We start from the raw sequence: 21,803 nt of genomic DNA, 5'->3' as shown, positions 1-21,803 counted from the left end.
ACAACAACACACACACACAAATAAATGATGCAATTGTAATTATTATAATCTTATTTTCTTTCACTCCCTAAGCCTTAACTCAGACTCTAACTCTAGCTAAAATGGAAAAACAAACTTTTGTTATTTAAATAATCTCCTCCCCAAAACCTCTAGAATCTTCTTCAGGTCCAAGCTATCTTCATCATTATTTTCCCGCCTTTTTGTTTCCTTACATAACTCATGTTCATTGACCTTGCATCCATGATCATCTTACAATGTCACGACACGTTCTTGCGACTAGCCTTGACCTTTTGTCCAGCCTACAGAGTATTTGTTATTCTGTTTGTAAAATGTTTTACACGTTTCGGATGTTCCTTCAGCTAAAGACAACCTACTTCCTAGTCCTAACCTTCCCCCCACCCGAAGTTTGGCATCTAAAAGGGTATGAACCCAGGACCATATAGACGACCGAACGACAGTCCAGAGCGCATACCGCTCGACCAAGCGTGACACAGAGTGTCAATGGACTTACATCTTAACGTTTAGAGGATTACATGAGAACGCATTATATAAACATTAGCAATAAGCTTATTAAAGAAAAATGATTATTACCTGATGAGAATTTTGGTTTAGAGTAAACAAACAACTTGCCTCCGGGAATATATTCGTTGCTGTGCAAGAAACATCAACGCTCTCTTTAGATGTTGATACACAAGTCAGGTTTTTAGCTTTACCTGTTAGTTTTTTATTTGATGTAAATATTTTTTAAAAATTGTAATGTTTGTAAAGTGGCGTAGCTAAATCGGGGGGGGGGGGGGGACGGGGTTTACCTTTTTAAGGGCCATTGCATTTTTTAAATTCGAGATCATGACCTGAGATAATGGAGTAATATTTAGAGTAAAAACAAATTTCGGACACTCATTGGAGGACCCCCAACCTAAGCTACGCCACTGTTGTTTATATGTGAATTTAGACTTTTAATGTGATATTGAAATTACGTTAAGCGGGATCAATGAAACTAAGTGCAATTCTGGTTTATTATCGGAAAATGTAGGATAATTCCTGTGTCAGGAGTTGTTATATATTAATTGTATTTATTATCACAGTCATATCTGACTCTAGACGTTGTACTAATCAACCCTTCGAAATATCTTCTCATAGTGATGGAAAGTGCCATATTACAGCAAAAAAAGAGACGAAATAGTATTTGATCGATCCCTGACTAAAGTGTTTGAAATTCAAACGGCCTCCCGGGAAAAAAAAACAACTTTGATATTACCTCAGTACTTTTAAAAAATGATATAGTTTAAAATTAAATTGCATTAATGGGCAGGATATCTTTATCTTATCTTATAGACAGACTAAATAGACTAATTTAAAAAGCATCACATATCACTGGAATACAGATACCATCTCTTGAAGAGCTTTTTCATAAAAGATGTCTTTTCAAAACACTCTCGATTCTTAAGTATAACCTGCACCCATTAAACCAATGATACTTAAGATCTAAACAAAGTGGTCGTCTCCTTTCCATTAGGAATAAAACAGAAAGATTTAAAAACTTCTTTATCCCACTTTCGGTCAGAGTGTTACAAGATCAGCTGTCGTCACGAGAAGTACATAGAAGTCAAATCATAAAGCGCTGGTTGTGAATGTGTATGTGTTTCGTGTGTGAATTTTGTTCAAAATTTTCATTTATGCTGAGGTTGTCAAATGTAGTCAAACTGAATTTTCATTCAATTGGATCAATAAAAATTATCTTATCTTATCTTATATAATAAAGACACTACTTTAAAAATAAATATGATTAAGTCCTACACGTCATGCATTTAGTCATGTTTATTATCCGAAGACCTAAATTCGCAGATATAAGGAAAGAATTTATGTAAAAATGCTTTTGAAACACAAATTTGAAGGTTATTTTTATTGAATAATGAAATCAATGGACTATATTTTGTATTTTCATATGTCAAAGTAAAAAACTATGTGCAAAGTGTAGTTTGAAAAATTAGATCTAGATCCTTTCCATCTAAACATGGTAAACATGGCATAGATCCATGAAATAATAACACTTTCATAGAGTTAGGCAAATTTTTGGGGGCTCTTAAGTTTGTTTTAGGGTTATAATAAATACGTTACGGCTCTAGTTCACAAGGAACATTTATGCCATGTTTTATCAAGATTGGTCAAACGGTTTTGGATTTCTATGCGGAACATACATACATACATACACTTTACTTTCTACTTTATAGTATATATATATATATATATATATATATATATATATATATATATATATATATATATATATATATATATATATATATACATATATATAAGAATTGCTCGCTTTAGAGTATAGGATATTTAGACCTGACTATAATAAAAGGAAGATACAGTTAAGACAATGAATACAACATTTGCATTTTACTTTAATAATCTCAATTTGGATTTGTCAATTCAGTATATACGAACTAACAACACGCTAGACTGTAAGCTAATATATGTAGAGTCGTTACAGTGACAGAGAGATTATGTCACTAAGTACAATATTGTAAGCGAGCAATTATTGTATATATGTTTATATACTTTTATTTTAAAAACGACACTTAAAACTTAATTTTCCTCGTACCAATATAAATGTAGTTTAAAAAAAATCATAATGTAACTTATACTTTAATTTAATCTAGATTGAATCTTACAAAAGTTTATAAAACAACACTGGTCAGTCCTTGGTGGGATATACCTAACAGACCAACATTCTTTTGTATTGCTTTTCGTAGATCTCGTGATATTTGTTTCTGTTACTGTTATATTGATATATATATATATATATATATATATATATATATATATATATATATATATATATATATATATATATATGTTTATATACTATTAATTTGAAAACGACACTTTAAACTTAATTTCCCCCGTCGCAATATAAATGTAGTTACAAAATAGAATCATAATGTAACTTATACTTTAATCCAGATTGAAACTTACTAAATATTTGAAAACAACACTGGTCAGTCCTTGGTGGGGTATACCAAACAGACCAACATTTTTTTGTATTGCTTTTCGTAGATCTCGTGATATTTGTTTCTGTTGCTGTTATATTGTTAGTAACGTTGTCCCAGTTGCATGTAAAACTAGAATCCTGAATAAAATAGCATTGCCTACTATCACTATAGCATATGCATTTGAGTCTATTATTCATATAAATATGAGTAATGCTGTTGATTGTAGAAACATTTGTTGGAATTTGTAATATCGCCGGTGATCCTTCTTCGACTGAATCGCAATTAAGCATATCTGTGAAAAATTAGATTTTAAAAAAATATAAAAATATCAATAACATTTACCTAAATTTAAGTTTTAGTAATTTGATGTTAAACTTTTATATTCTTTAAAACTCTAGTTTTTCTACATTAATTATTAAATGAGATTATACAGAAAATTAATGGTTATAATTATAATTAATTAATCACAAGCATCAGCGAAAATAGTAAAGTTTATTACTAAAAGCCAGAAGCGTAAAAATCTAAATAAATCTTTGATTCACTTTCAAGTTAGAGTATTTCTACTAAGCTTTTGTTGCTTTGGCAGTCTGAAGCTCGAAATCAAATCTAAAGTGTTGATTTTACACTGGTTCCTTGGATATAACCTAAGGGCTTACAGAAATTAATGGGTTAAATACTAAGATAAAATATTTGATTAAAAATATTTTATATCATATTATTATAACATTAAGATGAACACTCTAAATAAAAAAGGTTAGCTTATAAAAATAAAAACAACAGATGGTAGTTCTGTGGCATTTTACGTCTCGAGAGACAATCTTTTCCCTTTGCAACTTCTTGTGTGACTAAAGAGGCCAATTCTTAATACACAGCTGCGGTTACAGGTAGGGCATATGTAATCACCAGGCGCCGTTCATTTTACCATTCTTTCTGCTGCTTTTATGTATGATTGTGCAATCCGGGACCCTTCCTTTATGCTCTCTCTCCATGTGGATCTATTGAGTGCCAAGCTTTCCAAGGTACTAGTGTCGATTTTGTAGAGCTTGTGCGATTCATAATAACAATAGTTATGTTCAAATGAAAACACATTGTCACGACTAACGTGCTATAGAATATTTGACACCCTTTATAATAAATCGTACATGGTCGGACATGAACTACAGATTTGACTATTCTAGTTACAATAATAGAATATCTTTAGAACTGTACTTCAGTGGAAGTACTTCTTGTGAAGTTACTACAATTTATAATATCCCAATGATAGAGTTAGACTTAGAAGACGATGAGCAAAATTTTCCTTATCATAATTTTATTAAACAATAAAGATTGGGCGCCTGCAGGGGGGGTACATAGTAGTGCACTTGCAAGGCCGCCAATCTTGATTTGTGACTAAATCTACATCTATGTAATGAAAAAAAAAAGATACTCAGAATCCAGGGGGTGCAAGTGCATCACGTTGCACCACCCTGCGGACGCCCATGGCTGCTGATAACACATCAGATGTCCTGGCACCCTCCCTCTTCGTAGCACTTTCTCATAGGTTATTTTATTTTGACACCTTACTTTAAAGATCCGCCTTAGGCATCGGAGGTAGAAGAAATTTAACTTTTTTTTTTACTGCCATGAGTAGGTTGAACATGTTTAACTTCAAAGTGCTCATCACACAGGTCCGGTAGACTAAGACTTAAGTATTATTAGTCAGCAATATGTTGTCCCAGACTCTTTTCTGCAACCGTGACATGGTGGCCATTGCTTTGGCTATCGTGTTTTTAATGTTTTTATCCACCGTTGGATATGATGGAGCCAAGATAGCAGAAATGGTCAATGATTTCTAGTGGTTAGCAAATTAATGGTTACGCGAGGTGTAGGATTTGTGTTCTGAACTAGTGTCTTAGTCTTGCTTTGACTAATATTTAAGCAGAACTTCTGACTAGCTGCATATAGTTTGTCAACAAGGGAATGAGCTGAGTATCAGAGTCAGCCACAGTAGATGCATCATCAGCATGCAAGAATTCCCTGATAAGCATCTTCCAAACCTTGGTTTTTGCCCGCAGCCTGATACATTAAATAGTTTTGGCAGACGATCTTGCATGGAGAAATACACATTCGTTGATGTAGTTGTATGCATAATGCAGTAGATAGGAGAAGACTTTACCAAATAGAGTAGGTGCGAGCACAGATTCCTTGCTTGCCACTACTGCCTACCTCAAAAGGTTCTGATTGGGTTTCATTGAATTTGACACTACATTTGTTTCCAATTTAAAACACTCAATAAACTTAAAAAGTAGTTTGAGAGAGCAACCTATCTCCCTCAGGATTTTGAAAAGGTTACTTCTGCTGAACATGACAAAAGTTTTAGTCAGATCAACAAAAACGATGTAAAGGGGTCTGTCTGTCTGTATGTCTCTCTTTCTTTCTCTCTGGATTTCTCCTGCATTAGTCGTAGAGAGGATATCATGCCTAAGAAAGCCTAGTCACTCCCAGAGTCCTAAATCCACAGATGATAAACACGTTGACTTAAAGGCAAACTACAAAGTCCTATCATATATTAAAAATAATAGACAAGAAAATGCATTGTGCCCAGCTTATCAGATGGTTCAAATCCTCAGTTACCACCTGCACTTTCAAGAAACGATTCAAGTTATACCTTTCTTCTTTAGAACTCTTAATTATTGTTACAATTTCATTATTATTAATTTCATTTTCATTTAACGTTTTAATAGTTAAGAAATAGTTTGCAAAAAAGTGATTTTGCATTTTGTAATTTAAAAATAATGTGGACAAACAAATATAACATCAACTTACCACATTGATATTGAATAGATGAAAACATGATCCAAATGAGGATATATCGTTTCACTTCACCACACATCATCGCTATTTTCTTTTCGTACAAAGACATAGCTAGCCACAACTGAAATTAAAACAAAAAATTACAGTATTGATCATGACTAGAGCTTTTGTTAACACACATCTTGCTCCAAACAGATTCAGCTTTATTTTTCACAGTAATTTTAGTTCACCATTGATTAAAAAAAATACATTATTTTCATTTTTTTTTAAATTAAAATTTTACTTTTCATATAAATTAGATTGATGTCAAATTCTGAAGGGTCTGACACTAACAAAATCTTTATCGAGCACACTGGAAAATGGTTCGTTATCTAAATAGATGACTTATGCGATATACTTTGTTGAATACATAAATTTCAAAAATAGGAAGACATCAAACATTGTATTTCTTAATTTTAAAAACGATCTCTTAAATGTTAACTTCAGATATCTGAAAAATAAATAACCTTTGTAAAGAAGAAAAATAATGTCGCAGGATGTAGAAGCTGAGAAGTGAGATGCTTTAAATTATATTTTAGCCATTTAATTTATAAATTATAGAGTAGATTTGCTCACTAACACTACATATAATATCTATATAACCATGTACAATTCTTCACCACTTTAATAGTAGAAATGTTCATACTTATCAGTATGATTTCATATGTTTATGTATGTATTTTAGATTTAGATCAAATGAACACTATCTTATCGTACAGATTCAAAGCACTTAAAATAGATCGTCAGCCTAATCTACTTCGTGAGTATGTAAATACTGTGTCACTTCTGGTCAAGAAGAAAACTAATAATGTTTGCAGTATTTCACGCAACGATTCGTAGAGTCTAAAATTTGTGTTTTTCGACCTTTCTGAGAAAAAATCATCTCCTAGCTACTTTTCTCTATGTTAGGGAGAAAAAAATATATGGACATTTTATTACGCTTACCTGTTTATTTTGAAAAAGAAAAACACGATCGCCTTTGGAATGCAATCATCCTCCATACGAAAGAACCAAGGCAGTGGAAAGTTGCAGATATCCTCAGAATTCAATTACTCTTTCAAATAGCAACAATTTATAAATTCGATAGTCTTTAAAACAGACCAATGTGCATTAGTGCATAGCAAAGCTTTCTAAGTTCTGGATGACAGATATGTTGTAATCGACCTCAATGGAGAAATTTTAGCTATGTTTGCTCAAATTCGAAAACAAAATATAAAAAAAAGGTAAATAAGAAGAGAGAAATGAGGTTTGAATAGGAAACTAATTCGCATGAGTTAGGGTTTTGTTTGTATCTGCGTTGCAAGGCTTTCTCTTATTTTGTAAATATAATTTCGTATGCATATAGCAATATAACAATGTGTAAGCAGGCACAGATAAGCCGACCTGAAATATTTTGCGATCTGAACAAAAAGTGATCGATAGAAGTCGTCTTACTATGTCAGAATTTCCTGTGCTTGTGAGTCAAACAAGGAACTTAAATTCATTTGAAATAATTATTTATTTTTCATGTAAAAAAAAAATATATTTATATATTTATAAAGACAGTGGCGTCATTAACTTTGGTGTCACCAAACGATACCACATCGTACTTTTAATTTATTCAAAAAAAAAAAAAACATACATAAAAATATACATTCAAAGTTACACTACTGTAAAATGAGTGTTGTTTATATTTTAAAATCTCTTTGTTTTGGACATTTATCAATAGTTCTATAATATAAAAAAAAAATAGAAACAGACTTCAACTGAGAATTTTTTTTTTTAAGACTTTACGAAACTGGCTTAACTTTATTCTAACTTTCTTAAAATTTTACTATATAAACGCTTTTCAATACCATCCTTTGATCAGCTAATTCTGTAAATTCGAGTATCGTTTATTTCCCCCCCCCCCCTCCTCACTCTCCCCCGTAACAAAAAGGCCCTAGACTTATTTGTTCTAAGGTCACGGTACTTTGATCCAATGCAATGGGTTCCTATGCTAGGCCCGAGGTCGAGGCAACGAGGGGAAACTTCATATTCCTATAGTGTACCATTGCGTTCCATGGAGAGGGGCATCACCACCCGTATGGATCCCAATAAGGAAATGTGCAATGAAAATTAAAATAACTTGAGTACCTTTTTATGAATAAAACGAAACAAATCTTTTATTACAATGTAGAACAACTCCAATTGAGATCAAATAAATGTAATAGACTTTAGTAAAAATATACAATGGTATTTAAAAAAATATAGAAAACACTAAAAAAATATTCACATTTTATTAATCTCGCCTACTCAAGACAGCTCACAAACAATGCAGCTTATCTTGCATCATTCACACTGCAAAGCCACCAAATAATCGTCAACTTCCTCTAACCGTCACCATAGAAACGCACACACACACACACACGATCCCGGTTGGCTTAGATTTGGTTAATTCTCAAGGGTGCTGAAGCTCGAAACCAGACAAGCGCACATTTGTATTTGGTGAGGCCATAAAACAAAATTAAAATCAGCATGGAAAACATTTTCACACACACACATATATATATATATATATAACTTCATTTTTGTGATCCAAGATGAGCATATTTCTTATTTTCATTGGAGTCGAACTTGACTGTAAAGTCCAATCATTGCTTTAAAAAGCCGACCGCATACGTGGCATGGGTGGGTTAGGTCAGATGCAGATAGGCCTGCTTCTTCTATCAGCTTTTTGTTGGTTCGGCGCTCTTTCACCCTGGCCACTCTTCCTGCTTCAAATCTTTTCACAGATACCACCTCCCAGACAAAGCCTCAAAATGGAGGTCGTCAAAGCAAACTAAGCATGCTATAAAAAAAATTGAGTTACATAAAAGATTTTCAAGAATAAAAAAAATAAAAAAAATTATAAGCGAAATGTATATATTCTCTTTACCTTTATAAGATAACTGTTTATTTTGTATATAAACAACTTCTTACGCTGTCAACAAAGAATACAGAAAAATACGACGTCAATAATATCCGAACGAAAAATAACCGTAACTGAAACGTAGCTTGGTGATGGAGTATTTTGTTGTTATAACAGGGGTGTTGGGAATTTTTGTGACCACATTATTTTCCAAACACTAACAGGATCTATGTTCACAGGTTTCCTTAGTTTAGATCACACATAAATACTACTAAAGCGTGTGTTGTGAAAGTATAAGGGGAGATTATGAAATACAAAATATGTTTTTTTTTACTCTGAAAGAAAAGGTTATCTCTCTTTGTTTCTGGTTAATGATAATTATTCTTAATACAAATGGATCAAGAAAATTACCAAATAAGACTAAAGTTTTCGTCTTCCCAACTTGCATGTCAGTTAAGTTGCCAGTAACGTTTGGGTAGACTGTCACAGTGACAGAATGTTTTTCCTTGACTGGTATACTCCAGTATGTGCAGGATGTTTTGTAGTATGTTCCATTTGGTGGTCCCACATGTTGATATGTAACATATTCATAAACATGACCTGGCTGAAATAATATTCAAATTTGTTGGCAGCAAGCAGAAAACGAATCTCAACCAAAGGGAGGAACTACAAAATGACTTCTATATCACAATACTGCAAGGTTTAACTGATTTCGTTTCTACTTAAAAGAAATTTAATTAATTACCACTAACACATTAATGTTAAAGTCGAACGTACTATGTCTAAATTGTGTAATATTTTCTAACAGTATCTAAAACCTTAGCCAAACGTTAGCGGAAAAAAAAGTGTATTATATTGTAGTTATCAATGCTTGAATGGTAACAAATTTTAATGGTAATGTTAACATTATTAAAAAAAAAACTCTTTAATGTAACAGTCAAGAGTCGTTTTTTCAATCAACTAATTAGAAACTTTTAAGGTATATACTGTTTTTGCGAAAGGTGTATGCACCACATAGAACCAAATCTTTTTCTCGACTTCCTTTGGACAGAATCGTCGAAATTTTATTAATTGTGGAAACAACGCTATTGTTGGCCATTTTAGTTGGGTCGACAAAAAAGTAAGAACGTCTTTTCTATGAGAGTTTATAGTTTGTCCATCGTTGTTCAATGTTGATCCTTTTTTTGTCATGAAAGGGACTGAGGACTTTGCTCTGGGGTTTTGTGCCTCCTCATGTGGCTGGTGAGACCTATGTGAGCCCAGAATGTTCGGTTGCACACTGGGTAGGTTTTTCCAGCTGGAGCTAGTGTTATTGGCCTTGCTTCTTTTTCTCTGACGCTTTCTTCTGCCAGCGCTGTTCTTTTGTCCTCTGCAATTTGTGCACCAGTTTTCAAAGCGCGACACCATGATGCTTTATCAGGTGCTTCCCTCTTCCAGATTGCAAGTAAATGATAAAGGTTTTCAGAGAAGCTTTAAGGGTGTATTGGAAACGTGTTTTTCTTTGTAACATTTACTTTCTTTTATTGACCATAAAGATTGCGGAAGTCTTCCATTCTACAGACTTGGGCAGTCCATCACAAATCACACGGTATCATAATTGTATGGATGCTTTCAGGGCCGGTCCTACAGGTTGCGGGAACCTATGCGAAACGGATTACGTGGGGTCCATTCTGATAAGGATAATAACGGAAAAAAAGATTTTGTTGTAGAAAATAAATTCGTCTTTGCATTTCATTCATACTTTACTAAGTACAAAATCACTGTCAAATTAACTTTACGAGCCATCTACAGTAGATAGTAGTTTTTCAACAAAAAAAAAGATAAACATTCAGATTAGCATTTTAGATTTAAAATCGACTAACGAAAAGGATTGGCGTTTTCCATATTGAATGACACCCCGAAATGATAATTTTGTCTGTTTTAAGGAGATTTGTATGAGTTTTCAGAAGATTTTAATAATCTCAGGAGATTTTCATGACTTTCTCTTATATTTTTTTTAATTTTAGGAGAATTCCTGGAACCTTATAATAATAAGTTAAATGGTTTAATTGAATAAATTACGCCTAGAATTCGCAGCGCGCGGGGTCTATGAAAGTGCTGGGCCCACTGCGGCCGCATAGGTTGCAGTGGCCTAAGACCGGCCCTGGATGCTTTGTAGGCCCGCTCTTCGAATGACTTCAGTATCAGGTATTTTTTCTTGTCCTTTAACATTTAGAATTTTTCTGAGATTTATCATATGAAAGTGGTTCAGTTTTTGTGCATATCTTCTGCATACTGTCCACATTTATGAGGCGTAGAGCAATGTGGTGAGGATGACAGCTCGATAGATTCCTAGCTTTGTTCTTCTAGTAATGCCTACACATTTTTTTGCTGCCTACCATAGGATGCACTGGCTCTCGCGATTCTCAAGTCGATTTCATTATTGATGTTTCCATTTTAGGCGAGTGTGCTTTCAAATCTGTCCACAGTATTTATTTCCTGTCCATTTATCTTAATGCTCGGTTTCAAGTGCGTTTTACTAGGAGCAGGACTTCATTCATTTTGTGTCTAGCCGAAGTCTGAACATGTTATTGAAAAGTCATTGACGATGCTCTGCAGATCGATTTTTAAGAAGGCAATTAGGGCAAAGTCATCAGCAAACAGCAGGTCCCTGATTGTTGGTTATTTTAGTTTTTGCTTTGGGCCGCCATGACTTGAATAGCCACCTAACGCTAAGATGAACTTATGACGTTTACGCTTGTTACAGTCGTACATATGCTACAAAGCACTGTGAATGCCCCTTATATAATAGTTTTCTAAGTTTTCTTTATATATTTGATTTGACCAACGTGTTTCTTTTACTAGGTAACAGTGCGCTCTTTAAATGAGAAAAATTAAATTTATCCATTTTGATTGCGAAAAAAAAACAACACTTTAATATCAGTTTGACGCTCTCTTTTTACTACAAGAAAAAAGTAAAAAAAAAATCGTGTATCTCATAATGAAGGAAAACGCTTGGCGAATGAGCTCTGATCAGGAAACCTTTGTAAATAGAATGAGAGCTTGCCACCTTTTCAATACAATCTCCACAGTGTAGCTCGCTATTACATAAACCATGTAAAATCTATATAAAAACTACCTACATATTGATTCCAAACAGTTTTATATATATAGTATTAAAAGAGAGAACAATTGAATTAATTATGAGTCGTATATATTTCTTTTCATTACATTCTAAAACGTTCCGACAGCTAAACTTGTTTTGTATTTAGGGAGGCGCCACCGGTAAAAGTTTGAGAATCACTTGATTAGCCAGTGTACTAAGAAAACAAAAGTAATTTGAAGAGCTTTAATCACGGCACATAGTAGCGAAATAAAACAGCTTACAATGGTTTTAGGCACATTAACTTAAGAAAACGGACGTTCCACTTTCAGACCCTGTTATGTATAGGGCAGAATGAAATAATTCACTAATTGGTTTATTTTAAAATTAATTCCTGTTTTGCTGGGTAAAGGGAATAATAGCTAAATGTTTCACCATGATACGAGAATGTGTGTGTGAGAAATTACGGGCACAATTATCTAAGGGGACGAAACCTTCATATTTAGTATGTCCTGAATGTCTAAGGATTGATTTCCCTTATTTTATTAAACTTAATAATTTATAATTACTAATCAAATAGCTAATGAATTGGTCTATTTCTTGTTTTGATTCGTGTAATGTCTAATTGTGCAATTTTTCATAGAAATGGTGTGGGAGAAATAAAGTGTACACACTTTTTGTCAGACAGAAAGATAGACATTGTGAGTTAATATAAGTTTTTTTAGCCTAAAGTCTCCTCTAAACACCTTGTGATCTATAGGGCAGATGATGTAAAGGTCATCTGTTTCTGTCGACTACGGTTAACGACGGTGTCATGTGGCCAGCACAACGACCAACACCTTTACTTTTTCGCACTTATGTCGGGTGGAATGAGTGGACTCAGAGGCACCTTAAGGATTTCGAAATTCACAAGGATTCGATCCAGGAATTTGTTTCGGAAGTAAAATGCTTAACCATTCAGCCACCTCTTATTAGGATACATTATAGCTAGGATACATTCGTGTAAGTTTTTCTCTCTCCATAGTCCCATTAAGCTAAAAGCATGGAACATTTTGCTGAACCTGCCATGTAAAATAAGGGGATTGCATTGTTCACTCTCTAATGCTAGTCTAAATTAACACATAGATAAAGGTATCATCTTCTCTTTTGAAATTACTTTTATAATTTTTATAAGAAGATTTGTGTTTCTAATACTACAAGATTTAAGATTGTACAGGTCATCCCAGCATGTTTCAATTATTATCGAATATTAAAACCTTGGAAGTAGCAAATGTAAAAAACTAAAATTGTATTTCAATTCCTAAAAATAGACGTGTTCGGGTTAAATTATTGCCGGTGTGTTTGTATTAATTTAGAGGCTAAAATTTTAATAATAATAATAAGTATCCAATTAACTTTGATAATCGTATGGTTTAGTGTGAGTGACAATGAACTTATAGGATATGATTAAAAAATCATCTTATTGATATTTCGTGCATGTCCAATCTCATATCAATGTCTCTTAAATATTTTTTTGACGTGTATGAGGGGGCCTTTTTGAAAATGAAAAAGGGTTTACCGGATTTGTTGAAAACGTTTTGTTATAGAGATAAAATAAGGTACTTTTTGTCCATTTTTTACGGCCCTCTGTTTGTTAAATATATACTACAGTCTCCATCAAAATTTAGAGAACTTTTATGCCTATTTATCAAGATTGGTTAAACAGTCGGAACATACATATATACATACACCTTACACACACACATACAAACAAACACACACACATACAAACAAACATATATATATATATATAATATATATGTTTGCATAGTTCGGTTTAAAAACAAAAAAGTTTCTTTTCAGAGGATAAGAGGAGCACTGGAACTTATGTTGTGCAAGCTCCACTATATCATTCTATATGAAATATAATTTTAGCAAGATCTCTTTTAGTTTGATTTTGAGAGCCTAACGTGACAGACGGAAGTCCGGACAGACAGACCATGCAAATCTAATAGCGTCTTTTATACTCGTGTGACCTCTAAAAGTGTAAAAATTACCAAAAAAATATGAAGTTGTTGTCTTCCCATGTTTTATACCAGTACCATTTGGGTAGATTGTTACAGTTACAATATGATTTTCATTAAATGGACTAGTCCAATATGTACACGTAGTGTTGTAATACATTCCATTCTCAATGTCTACATGTTGATACAATACATCTCCATCCAAATCACCAGCCTGAGAAAGAGAACATATATTCATGTACGTATTGGTAAAAGAAATCTTTTTAGTTAAATTTATAATCTTAACGTGTAAGAACGATTTCCTCCTTTGCTTTCAACACGATTGATCATATACTTTGCATTTAATTTTTTTAAAGTCCATACAACATATCACATCGATCCTAGCGATCTATTTGGCTGATGATGTTCAGGTCTTCTTTTTCTATAGTCAATAATTAACGAGCAGAGTATCATGTGGCCCGCACAAAGACCAATTGCCTTAACTTTTCCAAATTAAAATTAGGTGCCCATTACAGTTTTGTAGACTCAAGAGGCGTCCTCAAATCATAAATTCAAAATACCATTCTAAAGCTAGATATTTTGAACCTAGGACCCCATGTTTGGAAGCCAAGCGCTTAACCACTGAGCCACAGCTCCTCACAAAGGTTCTTAGACAACATTGAGTAAGAGAAAGCTATGTTCAACAAAAAAGTCTACTTAGAAGCTTGCTATTGTGTTAAAGTTTTCTCGCCTTAACTAGTGTAAATATGACTCTGACAATTAGGCCAATAGGAAAGATCACTGCCATATCGCTAAATACTGCAAGGTTTAACTCCTATATCGTTGATTTATGTAGCACCATCTACTATGAATAATTGTGCAAATTTTCAACTTCGTCCAAGAGTGGGTAATGGGAAAAAACGTTTAAAAGAATCCTCCCAGACAAAGTGAGTTAGTTAATAGATGTTTGTAATCATCATGAAATTCGTACTATCTCGCAATAGTGATTCTATCAACCAACTATTCGCACTACTTTATAAACGAAACTAGCATCGTATCATGTAAGTAATCATTACCAACATTATTTTAATCCGAACGTGTTGTATTTGTGTTCACTTTCCTTGACTTTTCGTTTAGTTTGCTGGACTGTTGGGACACCAGCACACAATCTGTCTCCATTCCTCTCTGCCTATAGCTGGAATATAATCTATTTCAATAAGAGGACCGTTGTCTTCCAATCGCTTTCTTTTTTTCTTTTTCCTGGTATTCTTCCCTCCCCTAAGGAAGGTCTTTACGATCCCTAAAGATCTTGTAATATGGCCTTTAAGTTTTTTTTTTTGCCTTTTTTTTTTACTATAGTTAGCAGGTAATCATGGGGTCCAATCATTGAAGTAACCCTGTCTCCAATCTCTCGGTTTCACATGCGGTCTTTAAATGTGATACCTAGGATCCTTCTGTAGCATCTCAATTCCATTACTAGGATCCTCTCCTCTTGCTATGCACTTAGCGCCCAAGACTATTAAGCATATGAAAATATAGTCTTGACCAGGGAGCGCATCGAATCCTGGTGAGGACTGGGTCTTTTAATTTCGGGATTCGAGTCCAGCCAGATCTAATGGGTACCTGACATTAGTTAGGGAAAGTAAAGGCGGTTGGTCGTTTTGCTGGCCACATGACACCATTGTTAACCGTAGGCCACAGAAACAGACGACCTTTACCACATCTGCCCTATAGACCACAAGGTCTAAAAGGGGAACTTTACTTTACTTTTTTTTAGGGAGCGCATCAGTCTGATTTTGGTGTCGAGGGCTGTGATAATGTCTTTCTATATTATTTTGAGTTTTGTAAGTGCTGCTTAGGACTGCGCAAATCGGTCCTGTAGTTTGAAATTGGTTCCCTCATTTGAGACCATTGTGTTAAAATAGTTACTATAGTTTTAACAAGCTTGATAATAAAGATAGATATAAAATAAAACCTTACGTCAATATTTGTAAAATTAAATTTACATATTGCCTTGGGATAAACTTTGTGTATAAAACATGTTACTTTGACATCGTCCCACAAACATTCTGGTTCTCCATAGATTGCTGTACAAATATAGATTTTTAAAACAATTTTATCTCTTTGAATACATAGCTGTTTATATTTAAAAAAAAAAAGAAAAATACGTTACTGTGAACAAAGACAGCATGGCGAGGTGGTTAAGTGCTAGAGCGCTTGACTTTCGAAAAGAAGTGGGTCTTGGGTTTTCATCTATGAAGATTGTAGTTCCGTATTGTATGCCGACGTTAAGAATATCTTACTCTAATGTGTGCATCCTATGGCAGAGTGTCTAAAAATGTCTGGAACAGACGTGTTACAGTAAACATGCAAAGAAACTAAACCACTTCCACATGTCTGAGAAAAATACTAAATGTCAAATGGCAAGACAAAATACAAGATACTGAAGTCCTTCGAAGAGCGGGTCTGCAAAGCATCCACACAATCCTGATGCAGTCCCAGCTGCGATGGGCAGGTCACGTCTAAAGAATGGAAGACCACCGCATCACTAAACGACTCTTGTATGGCCAACTAAGCGAAGGAAAGCGCTCGCAAGGTGGTCAAAAAAGCGCTTAAGGGACACCCTCAAAGCTTCTCTAAAGGCGTTCAGCATAGACCCAGGCACCTGGGAGACAGAGGCACATGACAGAGCATCATGGCGTCGGGCTGCGAAAACTGGCGCACAGGTTGCTGATGAAAAAAGAACAACGCTGGCAGAAGAAAAACGCCAGAGAAGAAAAGCAAGACAAACGACACTAGCTCCAGCTGGAATAACCTGCCCAGTGTGCGCCCGAACATTCCGGGCTCACATAGGTCTCACCAGCCCTATGAGGAGACATAAAACCCCAGTACAAGGCCCTCAGCCCCATGGATGACAAAGTGGTCATCATCGAACCACGATGGACGAACTATATATACATATAATGTGTGCAAATAGAATGTTGTTTTTTTTTAGTGGGGAGTGGGGAAATTTTCTTTATAAATATACATTAGTTATTGATATTAAATTAATTGCCCTAACAATTAGACAGCAGCTTCATAAATTAAACACTTTTTTTAAAATTATTTTTTAAAGTTCCTTTTTAAATAAAGTTTGATTAATTATTTCATTATATTAATGCACTGTATATTACCTATGCAATAGTTACACATGTCTTATGTCTGAGACAGATAACAAGGATTTTTTAAAATATCGGCATGGCATATATTAATATACATATGTATATAACATTGCATATCACTAGTAGGTCTGAGAAGTAGTGAAATTATACAAATTATAAAGCAGTAATTTTTTTTTTATATCTCCGTAAATATTTTCCTCGTTCCGATATTCAATTTGCTCATTTGTATTTAACTATCCTGTTATGATTAAACTTCCATAACTTTTTTGTTTGCCTATCAGAAAATGTTATATTTAGTATCGATTTATCAGAAAATGCCTGCTCTTTTTACACGACACATATAAGGTTTTAAATACAAAAATCAATTTAGTTTAATGGTGTCAAATCAACTTTGGCATCGTCAATTAGGAGAGAAAGAGTTAAAATGAACAAGTGAATAATTTTTTATAAGATAAAGCACGATCATAATAACGTATTAACTCTTTCTCTCCTAACTGACGATACCAACGTTGATTCCACCAGAATTTGGTAAATAATTACGGACAGAAAGAGTTAACAATAGCAATTTAAAGAAGAAATTAGTAAATAAAATAAATACATGATAGATAAAAAAAACAACAACTGTGTCCTGAATAATATTAGTACATACCATATGCTCTCAAGTCGCAAGTCGTTTGATGTTTCTTCGGTACTGAATAAGCCTTCCACTCTCCAACAGCTGACTCTTGTTTCTCTCTCCAGTTTAAGTGTGTTGATAGTTCCATTGTGAAGATAATCTTGTCTAACGATGCTTCTATCTTACAACTAATATTTGTATCATTCATACGAGTGTTGACAAAACATATTGTATATGAACATGACATGACTTGTTGATTGTTCTTTACAAAATCTAATTGTAAATATTTATTAACTGCAGTGGTTATTATTGATATAAAAGCTGTCGAACGTTCTTGCACTGGCGGACAATGTAAAATAAACAGGTCTGAAATATACAAAATAGAGTATCACGAATTTTGTTTCTCTTACTTTATTTCAACAAATTTAATTTTTATTTAATAAGTTAATCTTTTGTTTACATATTTTGTTCCTACCCCCAGTTAGATTTTTATCTACAATTGTGTTATTTCCTATCGATTAATAGTATAAAACATTGTGCAACCCTGCTATTAATACCTTCAAAAATACTTTAACTAATAATCCATATAAATTATAGTATAAAAAAGTATTTTCAGAACGCTTTAGGATAATCAAGTTCTTCTAGTGACATATTATATAGGTAGTGCGTTTTCTAATGAATTGAAAGGGATAAACATTATTTATATGTAAACATTGATTTCAACGTCATCAAGTACTTTCTTTGGGACTTCCTAACTAAAAAGTAACATAAAGAGTTTTAAAATCAATTCCTTCTCCTCCTTTTACAAAGCTAATGGTAATATTTTATCTCTAATCCGATATGTTCCATGCTTTATATTAACAGTCCACATAATGATTTCTAACTAGGAAAGTACAGAAATATTCTTGTACGTCTAATCCTGAATGTAGAATAACGTCTCAGTCGAGAGCAATTATTTCCGCTAAAGGCATGATAAAAAAAAGTCCTAATGAATATAGGCCTATTAAGAGTTTGCAAGCGTATAGGAGGAATAATAAAAATAAGAATAATCTTGAAAGTGCAGTGGCTAAGTAATAAAGCGCTTAGCTTCTGAACCTTGATCCCGGATTCGAATCCTGGTGAAAACTGTGATTTTTTTAATTTCTGAATATTTAGGACGCCACTGAGTCCACTCAGCTCTAATGTGTACCTGAGATAAGTTGGGGAAAATTAAAGACAGTAGACCAGCGGTTCTCAACCTTTTATGCTCGGCGACCCCTTTTTACAATCCCCAACTCTGCCGCGAACCCCCCCCCCTTACACACACACATACAGCAATAGAAGAACAGACAACAACAACCCATATTTTTGATGGTCTTAGGCGACACCTGGCTAATCGTCAATCGACCACCAAGGGGGTCGCGACCCACATGTTGAGAACCCCTGCGGTAGACCGATGTCCTGGCCACATCGAAGGGTCTGAATTAGAAAATTGTGTAATTTAAAATCTTAAATAACTTCTCTTTAAATAGCTATTACATAAGTTTCATTAATTATCTAAGAATGTAAATTAAAAATGAAAATAGCTGCACGAATTTTATATTAACATATTAAACAACTAGCATACCCGACAAGCTGGTGACAGATGCAATCAGGAATAAATATTTGTTTAACTTCTTGACCTTCATGTTTATACCATCTAAAGTGTAATTTAAGATATGATAATTTTATTGATCAAATCTTATGGAAATTCAGTTTGACTACAATTGACAACCACAGCGTAACTACTGTACAAACACAATATAAATAAAAAATTCGAACAACATTCACACACAAAACACATACACATTCACAACCAGCGCTTTATGAATTTGAATTTTATGTACTTATCGATGACGAGAGCTGATCTTGTAACACTCTGACCGATAGTGTAATAAAGGAGTTTTTAAATCTGTTTTAGTCTTAATAGAAAGGAGACGACGACTTCGTTCAGATCTTATGTAACAGTGGTTTAATTGGGTGCAGGTTGTCTTTAAGAATCTTGAGTGTTTTGGAAATGCATCTTTCTTGAAAAAGCTCTTCAAGAGATGGTACCTGTATTTAAGTGATATACGATGCTTTTTAAATTAGTTTATTAAGTCAATGTCTTTTTACTAGGTATAAAAACATACAGATTTCCTAATAACAAAGTTATCAATCCAGCCCAACTTTAGAAGACAGAATCAAGAAGACAGAATCAACCTTTTTGTTAAATCACGTTTACTCTACCAACTCTTTATAATCACACTAATTTCTTCTTTGATATTTTCATATGCAACAATCTTCTTCTTTATTATATAATGTAGTTGCACAACTGAATCGAAATAGAGATGCACGTATGGTTTAAAGCCCCTTAAGAGTGTCCAATAAAAAATTTTCTTGTGATATTACAGAAGTACCGCTATATAACAGTTAATCATCATATTATATGCCTAATATAACCTCTTCGTATTTCGTTGTCAAGACATTTACGTTTCTTTTTAATCTTATGAGATATACATTTATTTTGTCGATATTCACTGTGACATGCTTAAAAAACTGCCACTGCTAGTGACGAAATAAGTACGGTCTCGGCCGGACTTAGGCCACTGCAACCTATGCCTTCGCAGTGGGTCCCGTACTTTCATAGGCCTCGCGCTAATTCTAGACGAAAGCTTAAAACCTATTACCACATTACAAGATCTACGGGGCTCGCAAAGACCTTCCTTCAGTGAACAGTGCCAGGCAAAAGAAGAAGAGGCAGAAAGAAAAAGCGATGGGAGAGCAACATTAAAGAATGGACGGGCCTACCATTAAGAGAGGTTCTAAACAAGGCAAAATTAAAGGAGGAATGGAGAAAGACGGTCGACAAGTCTTGACTGGTGCCCCAACGGTCCAACAGACTAAGGCATAGGTAAAGGTAAAAAAACAAAAAAACTATTATTATTATTATTATTATTATTATTTGTTGCTTTTTGAACGTTTCTTGACAAAGACACTAAATGATTACATTTTCCAATTAACCCATGTTAATTTTAAACAACATTCTATTCTACAGTGGCGACGACACATGCTCAGAGTGAGCAAGCAAAACAATATGGTTTAAAAAAATAATGCTAGAAAACGTAACAGACAAAATGCTGGTGCAGAAATAGTTTAGCATATTTAACGTCATACATACATATGTTAAGCATAAATGGATAGTAGCACCAGGGACCAAGTTCACTGGTTCGAGCCTTGGTCTGGGCATTCCCTTAGTTTCGTATCATTTAATTCACTACTTTCATCTTAAAAACTTGGTTCCTGGTGCTGCTATCTATTTATGTCTAATATATGTATGTATCACATTTGTTTCAGCACCTAGCTTCAACTCTTAAGTTTACGTTCACAGCTTAATTGCTCCTACCAACTGAAGCTTCTATATGTAATGTGTTTATGTTGTCTACTTGTCATTATGAGAGATACACAATTAAATAGAGTCATTGTTTGTCTAATACATGCATAACGGCTCTCTGTGTCGACTCTATCGAAGTTGTTGGTGAACGGATGTGGCGAGTTGGGGGGAGGGGCTAGCTAGGGCATGTGACCATTGACCATTAGGTTGTGATTTGCATTCGAGCAAAATGACTCTAGACCAGAATAATGTTTATTTGGACATTCCGATGGTCTATTATTATATTAACTGTATTGGTGGAATATAGTAGAGAGGTTTTAACAGAAGCATCTTGAAATTGGAAAAAAAAATCTAGTAAATTATTACATAAGCATATTATTTAGTGAAATCTAAAACTCACTTTGAGAACTCGTTAAATCTATGAGAATTAAAAGTGAAAGTAGACTATAAACGATAATTTTTTGCATTATTATAAAGTCGACCTCAAAAATAAAATTAATTACATTTTAAAATGTTTATGAATGGTAACGATTTCCATTCTGCGACTACAGTCGGCCAACCAGAAACACAATAAAATAGCATTTATAATAAAAAGCTTTGTTTAAAAAATGTATAAAGATTTATAAAGATATCCAGAAGACCTAAAATTCGTGGCACCATTTATAAACGTTGTAAAATTAAACATTGGACCAAAGTCTGATTAAGTACGCTTACATAACAGTAATTTTCTTAAATGCCAAGATGTTATCTATAAGGGTTAATGATCTTATTGCCTCCAGCTCTAGGTCCCATCTTGTTTTTAGGAGTGAAATGGGAGACTTTTGTTTGAGTTTGAAACACGTAAACCTTGAATTTAGTATTGTTGGGT

At 33.8% G+C, this 21,803-nt stretch overlaps 1 protein-coding gene and 1 long non-coding RNA gene across 2 annotated transcripts; both read right to left on the bottom strand.

The window, feature by feature from the left end:
- Window positions 1–475: 475 nt before the first annotated feature.
- On the bottom strand, window positions 476–8,236 carry LOC129922786 (uncharacterized). The gene is made up of 3 exons (XR_008774645.1): window positions 5,808–8,236; window positions 2,986–3,294; window positions 476–713 (listed from the first exon to the last, which is right to left on the bottom strand). It is a non-coding gene; the product is annotated as an uncharacterized LOC129922786 (long non-coding RNA).
- Window positions 8,237–8,581: 345 nt separating this feature from the next.
- Window positions 8,582–19,674, bottom strand: LOC106052913 (uncharacterized). The gene is made up of 6 exons (XM_056011111.1): window positions 19,151–19,674; window positions 17,578–17,910; window positions 15,748–15,854; window positions 13,760–14,002; window positions 9,115–9,313; window positions 8,582–8,643 (listed from the first exon to the last, which is right to left on the bottom strand). Exons 1-6 carry the CDS (start codon window positions 19,209–19,211, stop codon window positions 8,582–8,584), a joined length of 1,005 nt encoding a protein of 334 aa, XP_055867086.1. The 5' UTR covers window positions 19,212–19,674.
- Window positions 19,675–21,803: the final 2,129 nt, after the last annotated feature.

This window comes from Biomphalaria glabrata, chromosome 14 (genome assembly GCF_947242115.1).
Source record: "Biomphalaria glabrata chromosome 14, xgBioGlab47.1, whole genome shotgun sequence".
Taxonomy (NCBI): Eukaryota; Metazoa; Mollusca; class Gastropoda; family Planorbidae; genus Biomphalaria; species Biomphalaria glabrata.
The sequence above is the reverse complement of the archived record's forward strand: the minus strand, read 5'-3'. Positions and strand labels throughout refer to the sequence as shown.

Bases quoted from the DNA above. Each gene is read 5' to 3' on its own strand.
- LOC106052913 (XM_056011111.1), bottom strand. From the start codon at position 19,211: ATGAAGGTCAAGAAGTTAAACAAATATTTATTCCTGATTGCATCTGTC. The intron at 15,855-17,577 runs GTATGTACTAAT...ATATTTGTACAG, and splicing joins TTGCGACTTGAGAGCATATG to CAATCTATGGAGAACCAGAA. The intron at 14,003-15,747 runs GTAAGGTTTTAT...TCTCTTTCTCAG, and splicing joins TTAATTTTACAAATATTGAC to GCTGGTGATTTGGATGGAGA.